Here is a 23,426-nt window from a genome sequence, read left to right on the forward strand (position 1 = left end):
TGAAGTGTGCATCAAACGGATAACAGGGTAGTGAAGGGGGCATACAGGGCTATTATTATCCGGTCTCAATTTTGGGCTGTAGGGGTACCACCAGGTGGCTCCAGGGGTTCTGGCTCATTTCAGAAGTTTATATCTCACTTGAGATGAACCACAAGAACTTGGAAACACTTGGCTAAGGTAGAGGATCTCAGGAGATATTCATAATAGGTGTTAGAGGGCACCTATGACCTCTACAAGGGTTCAGTTAGCTAACCAAACTTTGCCTTATTTTAGCATTTCACAATGATATAGGGGTTAAAAGTGGTCCATTATTTTCCTTATCTTTGAAGTGTGCATCAAACGAACAACAGGGTAGTGTAGGGGGCATATAGGGCTATTATTATCCGGTCTCAATTTTGGGCTGTAGGGGTACCACCAAGTGGCTCCCAGGGGTTCTGGCTCATTTCAGGGGTTTATATCTCACTTGAGATTAACAACAAGAACTTGCAAACACTTGGATAAGGTAGAGGACCTCAGGAGGTATTCATAATAAGTATTAGAGGGCACCTATGACCCCTACAAGTGTTCATTTAGCTCACCCGAACTTTGTCTTATTTTAACATTTCACAATGATATAGGGGTTAAAAGTGGTCCATTATTTTCCTTTTCTTTGAAGTGTGCATCAAACGAACAACAGGGTAGTGTAGGGGGCATATAGGGCTATTATTATCCGGTCTCAATTTTGGGCTGTAGGGGTACCACCAAGTGGCTCCCAGGGGTTCTGGCTCATTTCAGGGGTTTATATCTCACTTGAGATTAACCACAAGAACTTGCGAACACTTGGCTAAGGTAGAGGACCTCAGGAGATATTCATAATAGGTGTTAGAGGGCACCTATGACCCCTACAAGGGTTCAGTTAGCTAACCGAACTTTGTATTATTTTAGCATTATACAATGATATAGGGGTTAAAAGTGGGCCAATATCTCTTTTATCTTTGAAGTGTGCATCAAACGGATAACAGGGTAGTGAAGGGGGCATATAGGGCTATTATTATCCGGTCTCAATTTTGGGCTGTAGGGGTACCACCAGGTGGCTCCAGGGGTTCTGGCTCATTTCAGAAGTTTATATCTCACTTGAGATGAACCACAAGAACTTGGAAACACTTGGCTAAGGTAGAGGATCTCAGGAGATATTCATAATAGGTGTTAGAGGGCACCTATGACCCCTACAAGGGTTCAGTTAGCTCACCCGAACTTTGTATTATTTTAGCATTTTACAATGATATAGGGGTTAAAAGTGGGCCAATATCTCTTTTATCTTTGAAGTGTGCATCAAACGGATAACAGGGTAGTGAAGGGGGCATATAGGGCTATTATTATCCGGTCTCAATTTTGGGCTGTAGGGGTACCACCAGGTGGCTCCAGGGGTTCTGGCTCATTTCAGAAGTTTATATCTCACTTGAGATGAACCACAAGAACTTGGAAACACTTGGCTAAGGTAGAGGATCTCAGGAGATATTCATAATAGGTGTTAGAGGGCACCTATGACCCCTACAAGGGTTCAGTTAGCTAACCGAACTTTGTCTTATTTTAGCATTTCACAATGATATAGGGGTTAAAAGTGGTCCATTATTTTCCTTATCTTTGAAGTATGCATCAAACGAACAACAGGGTAAGGAAGATAATGGACCACTTTTAACCCCCATATCAATGTGAAATGCTAGAATATGACAAAGTTCGGGTGAGCTAACCGAACCCCTGTAGGGGTCATAGGTGCCCTCTAACGCTTATTATGAATACCTCTTGAGGTCCTCTACTTAATCCAAGTGTTTGCAAGTTCTTGTGGTCAATCTCAAGTGAGATATAAATCCCTGAAATGAGCCAGAACCCATGGGAGCCACTTGGTGGTACCCCTAAAGCCCAAATCTGAGACCGGGAAATGATACCCCCATATGCCCCCTACACTACCCTGTTATTCGTTTGATGCACACTTCAAAGTTAAGGAAGATAATGGACCACTTTTAACCCCCATATCAATGTGAAATGCTTAAATATGACAAAGTTCGGGTGAGCTAAACCGACCCTTTTCATTGTCATTGTTGTATTCGAAGGTTCACGTCAAAACATGGCCGAGACAAAATAATCCCAATTTTACCTGATGATTTTCGCTGTTTTTGACTGCGACATATTACAATTTTCTGATGAGAATAAAATCACAATGCTGGGTGTTCTACTGTCTCATATTCGTAATAATACGATGTCTTTTTAAATTTCGTTAATGTTGTTTCCGGGGGAGTAAAAAGGCCGGAGGATAAATTTTTAAACACGCACATGTTCTACTTCGATGTACACAAGTCATCTTGCCACACTGAGTTGGCTTTGGGTTTTCATTGTATTTGTATCGTTTTATGCTTTTAATTTACTTTAATTTATCATTTCTTTTATATCACTTTATACGATGCATATAGTTTTTTTTATTTGTATCAATAAGTCTACACTTAGGATAACATTATTTTCATAACTTATGACCCGTATTGACGTATTTCATTTCTATCCAACATAGAAGCATTTATAACTCTTATCCAGGCGAGCTTTACTGCTTTGGAAGTCGTCAATGCTCGTAAAAATTATTGAGCATTAATCATTTTGATATTAATTAAAATATGTCGATAATTAAGTGAAATATAATTTTTCTGTTCGAGTACTCTCAGTACTTTGATGAATTTCCTTATTGGCTGCTAGCTTCTATGGGCTTAGTGGCTGCTGTTAGTGGCTGCTAGCTTCAGCCTGGTGATATAATATGTAACTACAACTTAGGAAGAAAATAACATGGCACAGATGTTCAATTATTATGTTTTCAATTTCAAACTGAATCTATTCCCATTAAAATATATTTTAATAATGTGATGTAATTTCTAACTACAGGTACAATCGCTTTGAATATTTTAACAAGAAGTACTGCAAAGTAGATGCAGTTTGTTCTTTGCAAAGAACGTGTGCATAGGTGACATTTTAAGCCAACAATGCAGGAAGAAGTGGGTTAGTTAGAGTTACCGTCCCCTTGCCATTTCGGCATCAGGTACGTTCCCTTACACAAAGGATGCAGCTGTTAATACGGAAAAGAATTCAGTTGTACAGTGAATGATTGTAGTTTTCGAACGCCTCGTAAAAATCTTTCTACATCTACATGTGCAAACATCACTTTTCCTGTTATTTCTGTTGGAAAAACTAAGGTGACGTGCATTATTTGTCGCAAAGAGTCAAAATATTTGCGACCTCTGAAATCTTGTCACGCGAGACTTTCAATAAATGCTAATATGTCCCTGGTTGTAAATATACGCGTATAAAGAACATGCATATGTATCGTATTATAGAATGTAAACTGATTTTTTTTTTTTTTAAAAATCGTTCATAACTCATACTGCAAGGACAACGACTGTGAAACTTTTTGTTCAAACACGATACATTAGGCCTAAAAAAAAAAAGTTGTGTGTTTAGGGTAACCCGACCTAACCTACAAGAATGCCCCGATCCTACCATTTTTAGATGTCTGTTTTCATCCGATTGTGAATTTTATATTATTTCTATTAGAAAATCCGTTTTTAAATACGACACAAACAAAGATCCATAGGATTCATGCAGAAAAAAATATGATAAAATAAAAAAAAAATCCCTACCTACCTAACCTAATTTTTTCATCAGTGTTACCCTAAACACGCAATTTTTTTAAAGGCCTTATGAGAACTAGAACTTTAAGAATTTACTATGTGTTTGGCCTAAAGTAATACTAACGCGGGTTAAGCATGAATCACCAAAGAACTAATTGTTTAAGTATTGAATGCTTATTTTTGGATGTTATCGGTTCTATGACACACCAAGCGGTGCAGACAAATTGAATACCGCGCGTTTGTCATAGGACCGACGACATCCAAAAATAAGCATTCAGTGCTTATATTTATATTTTCATACTGATGTCTGTTTTGTATGAAATATTGTTTATCGCCGCTCTAAAGCCATTATTTACGCTCTTATTCAGGGATATAAAACATATTACAGCCATATTAAAATGTTATTAAGTTAGCTTCCATGACAAAAAAAAATAATGCCAGATCTAGAATCATTGTGGAGAAAAAAATCTTTTTTTATTAGGAGTAGATATTCAAATATAAACTGCCAGGACTGAAATCTACACGCCCCATTTATTGATTGGTCGAAACCTACAACAATCTTACAAATATCACGGACCTCACGAAATAATCATGATGATGTCATACTCGAATTCCCATAGGAGACGATTTGGCTGTTTCTTTTAGCTACCGTACTGATGTACATTACCAGTAATGGGTACAGTGCCTTTCCCCTATTATTTTGCCCACACCCGTGTTTGAGCGGAAAGTAAAAATATACAGGTACCTGTTGCAAAATGATTTTCGAAACCCAGTTTCTGAGTTTATAATGGTGTCTGTAACCACTGATTTGTCAAAAGTTCAGGAAACCTGCATCGAGAAATGAATATATACATGTTGAACTCTGTGTATAAAAACAGTTGATATTCTAAACCGTGATTACTTCCAACAAGATATATACTGAATGTAAATATACCCCGTATGAATCACCAAAGAAAGCATCTTGATGTTGAAATAACCAACGAAAAGTCAACAGCAAAAGTACACAGAAGACACCAATGAATGTAAAATCAGATGTAAAAAATATTTTCATTAGATACTCTTTTCTTTGAAAGATTGAGTTGGAGTAGAGAAGAGGTGGCATTTTTGTAGATATCTATTTGGCCCCGCGCACGAAGCTCCGGGCTGGCAAGATCACGAATTTCACAATTTAGATTCCTCGTCTCATCCCAGAGTAGATGCTTTAAAACAAAATATTAATTGAACCCTTCGCGCTAAGTTGTAGAATTTGTTTTATATCAAAATCGTTGTAAAATAGATAAAGTTCATTATCACTCAGTTAGAGCAAAATTGGTAAACAGTTTGCCTTGTAGTATTCAAGAAGAATTTAGAAATGTACAATTGTTAACAGGCGACGGACGAATAGCAATAGGCATCAGAGTGACTCAGGTGACCTAAAAAGATAAAACTGTTTTCAGCAGAATAATCTTACCGTGACCAGGCTGTGTAACATGGTCAGTAGGTCATCTGTCATTTTAACGATAGAACATTCTATCTACACTTCTCCTATATTGCTAGAAATTTTTTTTGTGATGCAGAATAAAACTATCGACAATTGTTGACCACACTCAATCGAACGCACACACTTTGAGCATAGAAGTGTGTTCTGTATCTCAGCATCAACACGGGGTATAACAAAGTATGCTTTTTGAATCCATTGAACCCACTCTGCGGGTTCGAGGAATTCAGTTAAACAGTTTAATTAATTTTGTCGTGTCCTATGTTAGCCACCATTTTAAATGCCGTAAAAATATCACATGACAGATTAAAAGCCACGCCGGACAGCACGAGCTAATCCAGGTAAGGTGGTTATGTATGAATTGTATACAATATGCACACTGTTACGATTTCGGACAACAGTAGCTAATCCGCCATTTAAAATAAAGAGATGTTTTTATACAGTTGTCAAACCCCGACTGAGATATTGTCTTGTGAATACACAGTTCACACCTTGTCGCTAAATTAACACACATTTCTAGGCTGTCATGTTTGTTCTATTGTCAGTGTGTTGAATGAATGTTACAAATGGGGGCTTACATTTAACCTAGCTTGTTCCAACACAGAGAGAGAGAGAATAATCTTACAATGTACCGTGACCATGTTACTCTCAGGTCTTTGTAGACGATATTTAACCGGGTCCGTAGGACATCTAATATGGTACGCCTTAACTGCCTTATGTTGATAATTTTCAATACATGCTGATACTTGAATTTCCTGATACTTTAACATTACATGCTGATACTTCAACATTACATGCTGATACTTTAACGTTAAATGTATGGGCAGCGGAAAGGGCAAAAAATACATTTTTACAAAATCAATGGTAATTTAAATTCAACAATGCGAAATAATATCATCAATGACTATAAATGCCAAACCAACAGTCTAGCTTCTTTGCAATTTAAATATACATAAAATCAACCAAAGGTGTCTTTATACAAATCAAACAAACAAAAAGTAAAACCAACATCAGGCTTGGGGCGAATTACATTGTAAAGTAATGCATTACATTACCATTACTTCATGAATTTGGGCATTAAATTACCATTACCATTACTTGATTTTCTTGAAGTAATGCATTACATTACCATTACATGAGTAAAGTAATGCATTACCATTACCATTACTTTGTTTTAAAAAAGCAAAGCTAATAAAAAGTTTTTGCAAATGTTTCAAATATAAAACACTCTTTAACATATCTACAGGTTCATGCTCAGTATCAGGTTCAAATTCAATGACTATATATACAAGAGTCATTCTTTATTTGCTCAATATATAATCATCTTGTGGCATTATGAACAACATACGTATTACATAAGTAAAATGATATTTATAGACATTTGGCATGATACAATGTAGGATACGAAATAGAGACACAGAATTACATGCATAACAAAAAGAAATTTATGGAATAATGTTGTGGTTATTAAAAGCTAAATAGAGATATTTCCCCAAGATTACACAAATCTTTATAATTTTGGACACTGAATTGTATAGATTCATTAACAGATGGTTTTTCCCATTTATATTTCTTAAGATACGCTGTTTTAATCGTATTTCTTTCTACTGAGGACTCTTTAGACAAAAGATTGCTGTTGCACTTTATGATCGAAGTTTCAAAGGGTTCATCTTTTAAATGCATCCTGTTAGTTTGAAAATCTTCCCAGCTATACTAAATAAATGTTTTACAGGGGCAGTCGAAGCTTTGACTAAAAAGCACTGTTTGACGATCTTTATCTTAGGATATATTAAGTGCAATAATAGAAAAAATACATGAATCTTGTATTTTCTATCAGTACAAACTAATGTACAGTGTACTTAGTATACTAGAGAGAGAGAGAGAGAGAGAGAGGAGAGAGAGAGAGAGAGAAATAAGTAAGTAAAATTATTTTCAAATGGGTTATAATATTGGAAGTGATATTTATTTTCATCATGGATGGACAGTGCATTCATTTTGCTTTTAAAGGTGCATGTCTGTCTCTTATTCTATTGAGACATAGCGAAGGGAAGGGGATTGGGGTGTTTAGCACTTCTTATAACAATAGATTGTTTTGATACTTAGATTATCCTGGGGGCATAGTGTGTTGTTGACACATTTCTTATTGAAGTGCAAACTAATTGGAGTAAATTGTTTAAATGATTAAAACCTCTTAATAACAATACTCTTAAAAATGTTATGAAATTGTGCTGTTATATTTAGTAATACATGTATTAACAATTCAAAAATGAATTTTTATAAATCTTTTTTAATAATACAATTAAAACATTTTAATCTCAAGAATTATTTCTTTCTTCTTTAAAAATGAATTTAATCAAATTCAATTTCAACTAATCATTTAATTATCACATTTTAAAAAGTGAACATGCATAAATAAGCATAGTAATGCAAAGTAATGCCATGTAATACCAGCATTACACTAGATTTTGGAAAGTAATTAATTACATTACCATTACTTGTAATGCTAATTTTGTGGCATTACACATTACTAGCATTACTTTGAAAACATGTAATGCATTGCAATGCATTACCATTACATTTAGCATTACCCCAAGCCTGACCAACATACATAAATGCAAAACGAACAGACATAAACATAAAACAAGCGGACGCACAAAAATAAACGCCAGGTGGCGTGTTGGAGAAGCAACGCGCGCGGGTTTGTTCCCGTTTTGCACACATTTGTAAATTAGGTATCGAAAAAATGTGTGCGAAACGGGAATTTGACCAAGTGAGATAATTGCTTAATTGCTATAGTCTATATTACAATTCCTGCGAGGGCAATTGACAATAAAATAAATAAAACATATCTATAATTGCAACTGATATTTACATTTATTTTATGTTACAATATTACTTGCATAAAATCACATTTGCATAATAATTGACATCCATATTAATGAATTTGATTTTAAACATCAATTTGGTCATGAACAATTTTATTATTTTTTTAAACATGAATATTGCAAATATGTAGCGCCTTTGCTTAAATTACTGCCTATAGGAAGCACATTTGAAAAGTTTGAAGATAAAATATCATATGTTAATAATAATATTTAATTATTGCTTTTGCTGACATAAATGGAAGAAATGCGTCTAGTGAGAACGCTGCTAAATATTTTTCATTTATGTTGTGGCTTGAATAATCGAAGAAAAAGACAAACTGTATAATGATAAATCGGCAATTTTATATGCTTCAAAAACTGTAAAGATTACTTCACAAAACCCATCAAATGAAGACTTAAAGTAGTTCCAGTGTTCTGTGATGTCACACTTTTTTGTAAAACTTTGAATTCTTTAAAAATTGTGCAAGATAGTTTTATTTATTTTATGTGAATATTATCACATGGATGTAATTAGAATTATTGATAGGTTCAAGATATTTTCGCACTTAATTTTATACTAAATTTCCAAATTTTTATATATTTTATCTATGCAAATGGGAAATAACTCGTTTTCTGACTTTTCTCTCAGTTGTATGTCTAAATGCTATAGTTTTTTTTATTCCAACGATTAATTTTCAAATATTTTTGTAATTTTAGTTTTCTGATAAAGTTGACATTAAAATTAAACAAGAAAAACAAATTTCTGCCTACAAGATTTTACTTCTAACAAAAAAAAATACATTTCTCTAATGCTAAAATATGCATTAGTGTATGTTTATCTGGCATCTCAAAAAGTGCGATGACATGTTTATTTTTTCTAACAATTGATGACATTTAAGTCTATTAAGTCGAAATCAGTTCGGTTTTTCAACTTTCCTCAGAGAATTTTACGAGTATGGAGCTACCTTAATTCATGCATTTTCAACCTTTTTCAGATTGAGGTATATCGCATCAATATTAAATCAAAGTACTGAAGAACTGACGGGAGTTGATTTTGTCGATGTTTATTTATTTTAAAATCAATGATATGTTACTTTGCTTGACAAGTACATGTAGTTTCTAATTTGAATTACGCACTTTTTTATAATATGAATTTTTGGACTTTTTCGACAAGAATGTCGAGAAACCCCCATTTGAATCGCGTTAAATAATTTTTAAGGATAAAATTAATTCAATCAAACTATGTATCAGTAATAGAAATATTTCTCGAAAAATGTATGAATCCAAGAAATATTGAACGTTCAACCAAACGCATGGCTGACACCGTAAATCTCCGACAAGGATTTACGGAGACAGCCGAGCGTCGAGTTGAACGAGACTATATTGAACTCTGGCGTAGGAATACATACGACTACAAAAAATATTTATAAAACAGAACAAAATATCTATATTCTTCTTGTTCTATCGTTAAGGCGCTGATTAAACACAGGTAAAAATCCAGGTAAAATATTTGACCGAAAGCAGACTATAATTGCTATCACAACACAAATCACACCTATTGTTCTATACCCAATTATCAAATGTGTGCAAAACGCGCGCGGTCACATGTCATTTCGTATGCAAAAAATCATCTCGTAAACAAGACAGAGAAAAAAGTGTTAATCTTTGACAACATTTTTGTATATTAAATCATGTTTTACACAAATGGCTTAAACATGTTCTCGTATATGCAATTGTACATTCCGTTGATATAATGACTTTGCTTTAAAATCCCTCATTAAAACTGAGATATCTATGCTAATATATAAAATTCTTAGTGTTGATTAATCAATTAATTTATTAATGAATTATCAGTAAAAATAAGCCTTAAAAATCCAAAATTTGAACCGGGATGAATTTGAGCTTTGTAATCGCCAAGACCTGAGCTTGAATCATTTATGTAAATAGAGCGGATCTACATGAAGTGTACGAGTTTTACAGAGGATGCTGTCCATAACTGAATTTTTAAAGATTAAAAAGATTTTTATAGAACATAACACAAGAAACTACTTAATATAGCTAAGACAGCGGAGAACTGGTTTTTTTAAATGCACGCATTTATAAGCTTTTCGTGGGTAAGGGGTGAGAGTTAATTAGCTAGTCATAACTTGAAACTAAAATGTGTGGTTTCTATTTTTAAAGCAAATAGTGAAGTATACATTTAAAAAAAGAAATCAATCTCTGCACACCGCATTCTTTTCCTAAAATAGTATTTACAGTGGCGTAGTCCCACCTATGGAAAGTGTTCGAATTAATTGATCGCAATATACATGACACTGTATATGGATTACTAGTATATTGATAATATCTTTATACTGTATTGACTTATTTGATTCAAAATATTGTGAATATATTTACATATACAGACATGATCCATTATCTACATGTATTAAGACAATATATGCGTTGGGACAATAAAAATTCAGTAACTGGTGTTCTATATAGTACCTCAATGGAACGAAAATCTTAACAGTTTTGCTAATGACAAAGCGTTTTGGTATGATGTCAAAACGATAATTACAAGATGTTTTTTTTTTAAAAGCTGGCTCAGAACTTAACCACAATTAACTAAACTGATATTTTTGTGATAAATTCCTATATCTTTGAAATCTTGAATAAAATTTAGTTTTTAATTTAAATTTTTTCTCTTTTAAAATATCAATTATTTAATACAACTGTAAATTACTATAAAGTATTTGATTTATCTTAAAGTATACTTTCCGTTTTGCATACGAACCTCTCAGATTGGTATATACTAGTAAGGCGTGTAAACGCCTATATGAGGATAGATAAGATACTATAGAATTAAAATATCAACAAATCTGATAAATTTTTTTCTAAATTATTGAAAATATGTATATTTGCATGTATCATAACATCGATTTATATCCCATAAATATGTATTAATTACTTGGAATAGGTTTATTTAACTTCACCAAACTTAATTACATGGATAGTGCGTCTTATGATACAGGTGCACCTGACATGCTTGAATGCTGAATCTGAGCCATTGGTTTCGGATGCTGGATGATGTTTAATTTTTTTGGAACAGGTCACATGTTTTATAGATAATTGCTTGCATAATTGATTAAACTGTAATAGGAATGAAAGGCAGAGGTAGCTTCAGATGCAGATGCAGAGCCTGATCTCCATTTTCAAGGATGCTAAAAAAATCTCCTACCTCACTCAAACCTGCCTGATAGATGTGTTGTTTAATGATATAACATGATTTAGATTCCTATGATATAGTATTCTATGAAATGACACACTATGATTTCATATATGATACAATATAATATCATATTATATTATAAAAAGTTATATAATACGATATGATATTGTATCAATTTTTTTTACATTGTGATATGATATTGTATTAAGATATTGTTATATATAGTATTGTATATTATTATACATGTAAATATTGTGTGATATGATATTGTATTATATATTATTTAATCGAAAGATATTGTTGAATATTACATTGCAATATATAACATCGTATCATATTATATGATATTGTATAATATGAATATTGGTTTATATAATATACTTGATATTATGACATTGTATTGTGTGATTAAATACAATAATGTATTACACGATACAATGTCATATTATATGTTACAATATCATGTTGCATCATTATTTATTACACATTATTATAGCATTGAATCATGATTTTTTGAAGTATACACTCTCATAACTGCCGCGGTGTGTGCATACAAATTGAGTATAACGCGCGTTAGCGCGTTATGAAAATTTGTATGCACACACCGCGGCAGTTATGAGAGTGTATACTTAAAAAAAATCATGATTTAATGCTTATATTTACATTTTTTAACTTCTTGCCTTGTCTGCAAATGTGAATTATACCTTAAAATTCCGATCTTATCCTAAGGGTAAGTTAACATTAATGGAAGAGCCACAGTAACAGCCACAAGCGTGAACTTTGATTTTCGCTTGTGACGTTGCAGTTTACAGCGTTCAACGTTTGTGACGTCATAATAAAACTCGTCAATTTGACCTTTGACTACTTGTTGCATTTAGAGGCATTTAAACATCACGGAATTTAATGGAAAAACACAGTAGAATGTAAATATATGGTATTAAATGATATATATTGTAAGTAGCATAGGATGCAATATCATATTTTATATTATTGTATCGATAAACATTGTATCTTATAATATTGTATGATAAGAACATATGATTGTTATACAATTTTTAACATATGATGTACGATATTATGTCAAAACAGTATCCATGAATATCCAAGATCATAAAGTATGATTTTCATATGATATGATAAATATGGTCTCATAAATGTGATGCCTCATAAAGGTTATGCCTCCTCTCGATGTGCTTTGTAATTTGTGATTACCAATGTTGTAAACTTGTATAATAACATTATCAAGTATGTTTAGTTGGAAAAAATATTAAATTTGATATTGTTATTTTTTTTTTCGATTAAACCGAATGGGCATTTGTGCCCCCCCCCCCTCAAATCTTCTTTATATTCCTCTTCCCTACAGATGCTACACACAAAGCTGTTTAAAAATTATAGCCACGTACGTAAAACTTACTAGTTCACGTAGTTTACGAAAAAAAGCTGATTTCAAATGTTCAAACTCTGACGACCGACAAAACGACTGTGGACAACAAAAGACACCAAATGGGGTGTCTAAATATGAATAGTAAGACGTTGTCACCACAAATAAGGCTTTAAATATAAGAAAACCACTTAAGTACAAGTTTTGATCATTGCAGAAACCATTCCATAACCCGCTGGCTGATCGTGGAATTTTTTTTCCCTGAAATGTCGCTACCTTCATATCCCGCATGAATCCCCAAAGAAAGCACTTTATTGTTTAAATGTTCTGAATTAATATTGCCCGCTCCTCAAGTCCCAAAGGTATTAAATAAGAGCTACATGACGTAGCTATTGAATTCATGGAAATCATGAATCTAAACTAGTTGAAAATTACGCATTGCAATGAAAAATAGATAATATGTTAATTTGATGAAACAGCTATACTATACGGAAGTGTATTAATGCCAAATATACACTTCACATTTTTTTTCTACACTTTAAAGTGTAAATTTTACACTTTAATCTGTAAAATTTAAACGTTAATCTGTAAAATTCACACTTTAAAGTGTAAAATTTACCCTTTAATCTGAAAATTTTCCACTTTAATCTGTAAAACTCACACTTTAATCTGTAAAATTTACACTTTAAAGTGTAAAATTCACACTTTAATCTGTAAAATTTACACTTTAATCTGTAAAATTCACACTTAAAAGTCTAAAATTCACACTTTAATCTGTAAATTTTACACTTTAATCTGTAATAATCATACATTAATCTGTAAAATTTACACTGTAAAGTGTAAATCTACACTTAAATCTGTGAAATTCACACTTAAAAGTGTAAAATTCACACTTTAATCTGTAAAATTTACACTTTAAAGTGTAAAATTCACACTTTAATCGGTAAAATTCACACTTTAATTGGTAAAATTCAAACTTTAAAGTGTAAAATTCACACATTAATCTGTAAATTTTACACTTCAATCTGTAAATTTTACACTTCAATCTGTAAATTTTACACTTTAATCTGTAAAACTTACACTTTAAAGTGTAAAATCCACTCTTTAAAGTGTAAAATTCACACTTTGATCTGTAAAAATCATACATTAAACGGGAATTTTTGTATACGAGCTGATTTTTGGTTGTTTATACGGAAATTTCTGTATACGAGTTGACCTGTATACGAGTTGGTCTGTGTACGACTTGACCGGACTCCTTGCGCATGTGTATACATTCACGCTAAATCACAAGAGGCTCTTTAGTTTATGTTTCCACAATATCACATGTCCATGGATAAACGCAGAAACGATATTACAAATACGTGTAAATTTTCATTGAAAATTTGTCATACATTTTGTTCATCAAATGAAATACCGGAGATAACTCTAACTCAGTTCATTTAATATTAAAAATCCCGAGAGTTCAGAATGTCAACATGGTGTGTAAATTCGAGTAAAAAACGGTGGTGAATAAGTGTTCAATTCTTCATATGAAAGGTATTTACAGCCTCAAAATGGTTTGTTATAAATAATTTGACTGTTATTTTCAATGCAGCTTCATTAATTTTCTCCAAAATTGTTTTGGAGCGATTCTGCAATTTTTTGCTACATTACGGGTATATGGGAGGCATTTTAAATGTGGCGAGACCTGTCCCGAGACACAGTTATAGATTATTCTAACTAAGCAAAGTGAAGTGAAATTAATAGCATTATTGTAGGCTTAAAAGCTTGGTTTTGTAAATGTCAACAATACGGTGTGTGGATGTATCTCAGTATTTCGTAAATGTCCGATACCATATGCAATGTCCACCCGTGCACGCACGGGTCAATTAAACAATAAATTGCTTTCTTTGGTGATTCATTCGGGATATGAAAGTAGCGACATTGCAGAAAAAATACATAAATTTTTTCTGCAATGATCGCTACCTTCATTACACGAATGAATCATCAAAGAAAGCATTTTATTGTTTATATTAACATCTTTCTTTTAGCCAATTGATAAATTGATTATGAAAAGTAAGTAAAATTCACTAAATTACTGTTAATGTACGTAAGTACGTTAACTAAAAGAAACAGCCAAATCGTCTCCGGTGAGACTTTGAGTCTGATGTTGTCATGATTATTTCATGCAGTCCGTGATTTTTCCTAGGTAGTTTGTAGGTCTCGACCAATCGATAAACTGGGCGTGTCAAGTTTGGTCCTGTCACTTTCTTGTCAGTTTCAGCCGCTGTAGATTTCGCCCAATCAATAAACGGGGCGTGCAGATTTCAATATGGATTAACTATAAGTTTCCGTAAGAAATAGAGGGAATAATACTTGGTAGATGTAAATACAGTCTAGTATATATAAAGACAGCATCTTGAGGATTCTACATGTTGTAACTCTGCAAGCTAGAGATATATAGAGGATAACAAATGTAAGTTTTCATTTTTTACTTTTAACGTGCTAATTTGAGAACAGCGATTAACTTCATTGTTCTGTTTCTGTAAATATGCAATCAATTGGATTTATTATAGTCTAATTTCATTGAACGTTTTCGAGTCAAACGATGATAAAATAACAAGGGCTTATGCGGGGGTTAAACGATTTTCTGATCACAATTTGTCCGTTGTCTGTCGTTGTCGTCGTCGTCGTCGTAAACTTTTCACATTTTCATCTTCTTCTCAAGAACCTCTGGGCAGATTTCAACCAAATTTGGCACAAAGCACCACAAGGTGAACGGGATTCAAGTTTGTTCAAATGAAGGGGAGATAATTGAGAATTATTGAAAATGTGTTGGTATTTTTCAAAAATCATCTCAAAAACTATTAGGCCTGAATAGCTTAAACTTGGAGGCATCGTCAGGTAGTGTAGATTGAAGTTTGTTCAAATCATGGTCCCCGGGGGTAGGGAGGGGCCACAAGAGGGGGATCAAGTTTTACATAGGAATATATAGAGAAAATCTTTAAAAATCTTCTTCTCAAAAACTATTAGGCCAGGAAAGCTCAAATTAAATTGGGAGCATCCTCAGATAGTGTAGATTCAAATTTGTTCAAATCATGGTCCCCGGGGGTAGATGGGGCCACAATATGGGGATAAATTTTTATACAGGAATATATAGAGAAAATTTTTAAAAAAAATTCTTTTAAAAACTATTTGGCCAAGAAAGCTCAAATTGGCGTGTAACCATCCTCAGATTATGTAGATTCAAGTTTGTTCAAATCATGGTCCCTGGGGGTAGGGCGGGGCTACAATGGGGGATAATTTTTATATATAGAGAAAATCTAAAAATCTTCTTCACAAAACTATTAGGCCAGGAAAGCCCAAATTTGAGTGGAAGCATCCCCAGACCGTATAGATTCAAGTTTGTTTAAATAATAGTCGAGGGGTAGGGTGAGGCCACAATGGGGGATCAAGTTTTACATCGGAAAATATAGAGAAAATCTTTAAAAATCTTCTTTTTAAAAACTATTTGGCCAGAAAAGCTTAAACTTGTGTAGAGGCATCCTCGGGTAGTGTAAATTCAAGTTTGCAAAATCACAGTCCCTAGTGGAAGGGCGGGGCCGTGATGGCGGTTTGAATTTTTACATAGGAATATATAGAGAAAATCTTTAAAAATATTCTGGGAAAGTTTTCGGTCCAAAACTCAGTACTTAAGTAAAAGCACAGAGTAGGCAGATTTAAGTTTGATGAAACCATGATTCCCTAGAGAAAAGTGGGGCCACGAAATGGGGGGGGGGTATATAGGAATAGAGAAAAATCTTCTTACAGGTGCAACAACAAAAGGGGCTTGGTATTTACCACAAAAAAGAGGTGGATGAAAATTGGTAGATTTTCAATTTCTTTAGCAAGATCTACTGTAATTAGTTGTCAAGATAGTTTGATACTGTAATGCTAATTTGATCAGAATTAAGGCAATTGTTGCTCAGGTGAGCTATGTGGCCCCTGGGCCTCTTGTTCCGTATAAAATCGGAACAGCTTTTAGATTGACCACAGTTGCAGCGGACAGCGACACAAAACTAATTGTTATTCATAGAAAAAGCTATTAGAACCTCTCGTACTTATCGATCAATCTGACATTTCGAGGCTTGTTTAATTGATCAAACCTTCCAAAACAAAAGCGCGCTCTCAACAGTCGCGGAATCAGCGAATGCAAATAGGAAGAAAACGTAACTAGAAATAAAGTACTTCTACATCAAAATGAAGACTAATTACAAAAACAGAGAAAAGGGAAAGAAAAAAAAATAAACGTTGGCGACATATTAATCAGATTTATTGTACGGTATTAACAGGGATCAATACATAGGAAAGTCACTAAAACACGTCAACCCGGGACAATATGCGGGAATGAAGGTCCATTCACGTTCAGTATTGTTCACGGGTTCTGTTCAGATTTTTCACACACTTTCCTGACTTTTGTCGTGTTGACATTAGCACCAACAGCATTGACGGATTTCATCTATCGATATTTCGCTATATATTGGATTTCACTATGCGCTTACAAATCAAAGACTGTTTAATGTAAAAATAAATGGGGATGCTTTTCTGCAATTTGTAGTGGATGATAAATTGTTGGCCATTGATTAGATCCCTAGAACTCAGAGAATCAAGCCAGTGAATCAACCCAGGAAATCAAGCCAGGGAAAGCACAGGAAATTGTTATTTGGAAGAATACGGAGAAACGAACAAAAAAAAAACTGTAAGTCAAGCTACACTGCACTACGGCTAATTGTGTAACTCAGACCCGAATAAAGTTTAAATTTAGATGTATATCTTCTACGTTTTAAAATGAAGAAGTTTTTTTAGAGACGAGTTTTGTATCATTTATTCTAGAAACGAGAATTTTATTGTTTATCCTAGGCCACCAGAGATGGACGCAGAAGAATTCCGACGCTTTGGAAAGCAGATGGTGGACTATGTAGCAGATTATCTGGAAAACATCCGGGACCGGAAGCCGTTTCCCGATGTTTCCCCCGGTTATCTAAAGGAACTAATCCCGGACAAGGCCCCGGATGAAGCTGAGCAATGGCCTGACGTCATGAAGGACATAGAACGGGTTATCATGCCTGGGGTAAGATGAAGGGAGTTTTCTTAGTACAGTGTATATATGGTCTCTTAACATTCGGGTTAACCGGGTTTTGCTGTACCACTTTATAAAAGTCACTCTTTTTTAAAGTGTTGACTGTAAATCTTTGGATTTTGAAGGTAACTCACTGGCATTCCCCACAGTTCCACGCGTACTTCCCCACTGCTAACTCCTACCCAGCCATCGTAGCCGACATTCTCTCAGACGCTATTGGATGTATCGGATTTTCGTGGGTAAAGACCTTTTCATTTTTTTCAGTCAATGGCCTCGCTTAAAATATTACGATAAGCACAAATGAACTGAAAGAAATTGTATACATTTTGTTACTCGGTTTAATGCTTACTGCATGTGATGGGTATTTCTAGGCTTCCAGTCCAGCCTGTACAGAGTTAGAGATGGTGGTTTTGGACTGGCTGGCTAAAATGCTTGAGCTCCCAGACTGTTTCCTCCATTCCAGTGAAGGTCACGGCGGCGGGGTCATACAGGTCGGGCGTTGGGCATAAAGTGTTTTTTTTAAATTTTATACGGCCATCAATAGACGGATATATTGTAGTATGGCTCTGTGCCTCTGTCTGTGTGTGATTCTGTCCATCTGTCCACACCTTGTAGGTCAGGTGAAAACAAATTTAAAATGGGGGACAATTATATTATTTTGGTACACGGGTTTTTGGTGGAAAATTGAAGAACCTATTAATTTCTTTTCAAATTCAAAGGTCACATGTCAAGGTCACCATATACTCAGCGTGCAGTATTTTTACACTCTATGGTGTTAAATGTCAAGGTCAATATAGTTTTCGTCCTTTCACGGCAAAAAGGATAATTATAGTCGACATATCAAGTCTTGAAACCTTGACGACAGAACACAGACTATGAGTATACATGACCAAAAGAAGAACCCTCTTTAACAAAAATCCATGGATACATGAATATTATTTTCTAGTGGCAAAATCTCATATGGTACGACAATGGGTAACCTTAGTATAATTTCAAAATTGTATAAAGCAATTTAGACCAGAGTAAGGGGATCAGAGAACGGCGGTTTTTAATATGAACTGTTATGGTGTATATGTACAGGGAACAGCCAGTGAGGCAACATTGGTGGCTCTCCTGTCAGCCAGAACACAGCGCTTACATCAAATTCTCGGTGACAAGTTCAGCCACTCACCTGATGAAGGCATCATAAGCAAGATGGTAGCTTACTGCTCCGCTCAGGTCAGTTTGTAAAATTTAAAAATTTTATTTTATTAGATTTACTGAAAAATATTTTATATCAAAATCACAGTTTAAAATTGATTTACAAATTGATATGATACAAGAAAAATGCCGTTTTTGTATTTTTTTACAGCAATGATCGCTACGTACTTCATAATCCGAATGAATCTTCAAAGAAAGCATTTTATTGTTTATATTTACATATTTCTTTTAAAAAATTAATAAATTGATTGTAAAAAGTAAGTAAAATTCACTTAACTACTGTTAATATACATCAGTACGTTAGCTAAAAGAAACGGCCAAATCGTCTCCTTTAGGAATTTGAGTCCGACATCATCCTGATTATTTCGTGCAGTCCGTGTTTTTCTGACGCTTTAGGTTTCGACCAATCGATAAACGGGGCGTATAGACTTTCTATAGATATATAATTGAACTATAAGTTTCCGTAAGGGAATCATACTCGGTAGATGTAAATACAAACCATACCTACATTTGACACCAGACAATTAAAAAAATATATCTTTCCATCAACGGTGTGTTCCCGTTTTGCACACATTTGATAATTGGGTATAGAACAATAGGCGTGATTTGTGTTGTGATAGCAATTATAGTCTGCTTTCGGTCAAAGATTTTACCTGGATTGTTACGTGTGTTTTATCAGCGCCTTAACGATAGAAGAAGAAGAATATAGATATTTTGTTCTGTTTTATAAATATTTTTTGTAGTCGTATGTATTCCTACGCCAGAGTTCAATATAGTCTCGTTCAACTCGACGCTCGGCTGTCTCCGTAAATCCTTGTCGGAGATTTACGGTGTCAGCCGTGCGTTTGGTTGAACGAGACTAGAGTTCAATATTGCTTGGATCCATACATTTTTCGAGAAATATTTGTATTACTGATACATAGTTTGATTGAATTAATTTTATCTTTATAAAATATTATTTAACATGATTCAAATGGGGGTTTCTCGACATTCTTGTCGAAAAAAAGTCCAAAAATTCATATTATAAAAATGTGCGTAATTCAAATTAGAAACTACTTGTCAAGCAAAGTAACATATCATTGATTTTAAAATAAATAAACATCGACAAAATCAACTCCCGTCGGTTCTTCAGTACTTTGATTTAATATTGATGCGATACACCTCAATCTGAAAAAGGTTGAAAATGCATGAATTAAGTCTTCATTTGAAAGGTTTTGTGAAGTAATTTTTACAGTTTTTGAAGCATATAAAATTGCCGATTTATCATTATACAGTTTGTCTATTTCTTCGATTATTCAAGCCACAACATAACTGAAAAATATTTAGCAGCGTTCTCACTAGACGCATTCCCTCCATTTATGTCAGCAAAAGCAATAATTAAATATTAACATATGATATTTTCTCTTCAAACTTTTAATATGTGCTTCCTATTGGCAGTAATTTAAGCAAAGGCGCTACATATTTGCAACATTCATGTTTAAAAAAATAATAAAATTGTTCATGACCAAATTGATGTTTAAAATCAAATTCATTAATATGGATGTCAATTATTATGTAAATGTGATTTTATGCAAGTAATATTGTAACATAAAATAAATGTAAATATCAGTTGCGAGTATAGATATGTTTTATTTATTTTATTGTCAATTGCCCTCTCAGGAATTGTAATATAGGCTATAGCAATTAAGCAATTATCTCATCTGGTCAAATTCCCGTTTCGCACACATTTTTTCGATACCTAATTTACAAATGTGTGCAAAACGGGAACAAACCCCATCAACACCTCAATATTGACGAAATTTTTAAGTGAAAGTTTCTGATAAAAGTCAAAACAAATTGATAAAAACATATGTCAAATGATTGTAACTTGAGAATTATGGAAACGCTTTTTTAAATGACGCCTAATTAAAAATGTATCAGAAAAAAATCTAAGATTTCATCTGCTAAACAACTCTAGTTTTCTCGGAAAGGACAATCATGTCTCATTTCTGGGAAAGAATGTTTAAAATTTGCTTATTTTTAAAACTAATTGAGTACAGCAACTTATTATTGATAAAACATTCATTAATGAAATTCAAATAATTAAAATATCAAACGCTTGCTTTTCTGAGAATAAAATTGTGATGAGGGTACATGTAAGACGAGATTTACTGTTACACTACAGTGTATATTCTGTATAGGCCCACAGCTCAGTGGAAAGGGCAGCGCTGATTGGAGCAGTCAAGGTACGCCTGCTGGAGACTGATGAAAAGTTCTCACTGAGGGGCGAGACTCTACAGAGAGCCATAGAGAAAGACCGAGAGGCTGGGCTGATTCCATTCTTTGTAAGAAGTCACAACTTCACCATTATCATACCACAGAAAAGAAGAACTCTGATTACACATGATGGAATATCATGTAACTCAAGGGGTTCAGTTATTGAAAATGATGTACATGATACATATGTTTCACATGTACATGTACACTGTAAATCTAGTAAACTGTACTTCTAAAAGTGTACAACTCTGTGACCTATAACAATTTTCTTTCAAAAGTTACCACTTGATTACACATAACAATTTCCCAATAATTTCATATTATTTCTTTTTATCAAAACATCAACTTAGAAGTAACAGTCCAAGTAACAACGTTCCTTTAAAGAAAATTAAAGTTCATGATCATCTGTTACAGATGATTACGTGTAATAACTGTTTATAACAGTTCATTAGTTGTAATTACGATGCCTCATTACAATTTTTTACAAATGCAGATTTCTCTTTACAGTTATGTGCTACACTCGGGACAACGTCCGTTTGTTCATTCGATAATGTGTTGGAGTTGGGGACAGTCTGTAAGTGTTTCATGGTGTTACATGATTACATATCAGCTAATTATTTGATCATTTTCATCATTGACATTACCACAACATGTTTATATTCTAGGTGAGAAGGAGGGGCTTTGGATGCACATTGACGCAGCATACGCTGGAAGTGCCTTTATTTGTCCTGAGTTCAGACCTTTATTAAATGGAGTAGAAGTAAGCTGTTAAATAAACAAAATGATCAATTCATTTTCAAAATTGCTATTTAAAATTGTTGGGATCAACTGAAATGAAAAAGGGTTAACATTGTTGATGATGTCATATCAATATTGAATAGCAATTGGATCCTTTGCTTTAGTATATGGTATAGAAAATAGCTAATGATTTTTACAAACAAAAATATTTCAGCATGCAATGTCTTTCAACTTTAACCCTCATAAATGGTTACAAGTCAACTTTGACTGCTCTGCCATGTGGTAAGTACAACCAAACATACTTAGAAAAAAAAACCCAGTTAAAAAAGTCTTTTCTGGCTTTGTGTTTGGACATGATCAGACATCTTGTTATATGATGCAGGGTGAAGGACAGCCGGCTTTTGAGCGATGCATTCAATGTTGACCCTTTATACCTCAAACATGACAACCAAGGAGCCATACCAGATTTCAGAGTAAGAGGAACTCCAATATATTGTTTACAAAATCCATTTCACAAAGAACATTTTAAAATCTAAACTTACTTTAAATATCATTTGACTTCAGCATTGGCACATTCCACTGGGGCGAAGGTTTAGGTCACTGAAGTTATGGTTTGTTTTGCGGTTGTTTGGAATCAAGGGTTTACAGGAATGTATAAGGAAGGTTAGCATTACAATGACAGGGCCATTTCTATCCCCTATACAACGACTGTTTATATATAATGTAAACAATACAATCACTTTTCTTTTGAAGGATGTTAAACTTGCTCACCAGTTTGAGGAATTGGTAAAAGCTGACCAGAGATTTGAAATATTTGGAGAAGTAGTGCTGGGCCTTGTCTGTTTTAGAATTAAAGTAAGCACGAGACCGCACTTGAATTTATTACTACATCTAATACTTTAAGACGCTTCTCATTTTCATAACCACAATGTTATGATTTTCTTGTTTTCTCATCAACAATAACTGTATTTCTCCATGTTCTAGGGTTCAAATGAAGTTAACGAAAGATTATTAAAGACAATTAACGATGATCGTCGTATACACCTGGTGCCATCCAAAGTCAATGACACTTTCTTCTTGAGGTTTGCTGTGTGTGCTTCACGGACAGAGTCAAAAGATGTGAAATTTGCATGGGAAGTCATACAGGAACTAACGGAGAAGATCAGTGATGAGAAAAAATAGTAACTGTATACATGTATATAGGGACTATGTAGGGAACGTTTTCATTTGTTTGAATTTGTGGTTATACCGGTACTCTTGTATATTGATACCTACTGTATGCACATGTAGTAGATAAATTTAAAATCATTGATTGGAAAAGAAATATTGACTACAATTGTGTCTGAATACAATACAAATAGTTAATTGGATCGAATTTAAATGTGCAATGTGATGAAAATAGTGAAATAGGAAGGTTTTTTGTTAAGTATTTTGTAATTCTTTATGTAAACCTGGATTATTCATTGAGGTTTTTAGAATTTGAGCTTTTATATATATAGTAACGATGTGCAAAATATCAATAACAATTAATAAATAAGTCTCTGTGAGGAATTA

General features: G+C 33.7%; 1 protein-coding gene across 3 annotated transcripts; it reads left to right on the forward strand.

Moving 5' to 3' along the window:
• The first annotated feature begins 5,316 nt into the window (after positions 1 to 5,316).
• LOC128191681 (aromatic-L-amino-acid decarboxylase-like) lies at positions 5,317 to 23,423 on the forward strand. 3 transcript variants are annotated; one of them, XM_052863873.1, is made up of 14 exons: positions 5,318 to 5,465; positions 17,157 to 17,297; positions 17,459 to 17,669; positions 17,804 to 17,917; positions 18,050 to 18,169; positions 18,759 to 18,896; positions 21,059 to 21,202; positions 21,642 to 21,708; positions 21,800 to 21,894; positions 22,087 to 22,154; positions 22,255 to 22,345; positions 22,437 to 22,535; positions 22,626 to 22,727; positions 22,857 to 23,416. In XM_052863873.1, the coding sequence occupies exons 3-14, from the start codon at positions 17,469 to 17,471 to the stop codon at positions 23,052 to 23,054; spliced, it is 1,437 nt and encodes a 478-aa protein (XP_052719833.1). In that variant the 5' UTR covers positions 5,318 to 5,465; positions 17,157 to 17,297; positions 17,459 to 17,468; the 3' UTR covers positions 23,055 to 23,416. The 3 variants fall into 3 exon arrangements, with proteins under 3 accessions (XP_052719831.1, XP_052719833.1, XP_052719832.1); XM_052863871.1 differs by having other exon boundaries at positions 5,317 to 5,465; positions 22,437 to 22,727; positions 22,857 to 23,423; XM_052863872.1 differs by lacking the exon at positions 5,318 to 5,465 and adding an exon at positions 15,018 to 15,035 and having other exon boundaries at positions 22,437 to 22,727; positions 22,857 to 23,423.
• Positions 23,424 to 23,426: the final 3 nt, after the last annotated feature.

The sequence above is a fragment of the Crassostrea angulata genome, chromosome 7 (assembly GCF_025612915.1).
Source record: "Crassostrea angulata isolate pt1a10 chromosome 7, ASM2561291v2, whole genome shotgun sequence".
NCBI classification, from domain to species: domain Eukaryota; kingdom Metazoa; phylum Mollusca; class Bivalvia; order Ostreida; family Ostreidae; genus Magallana; species Magallana angulata.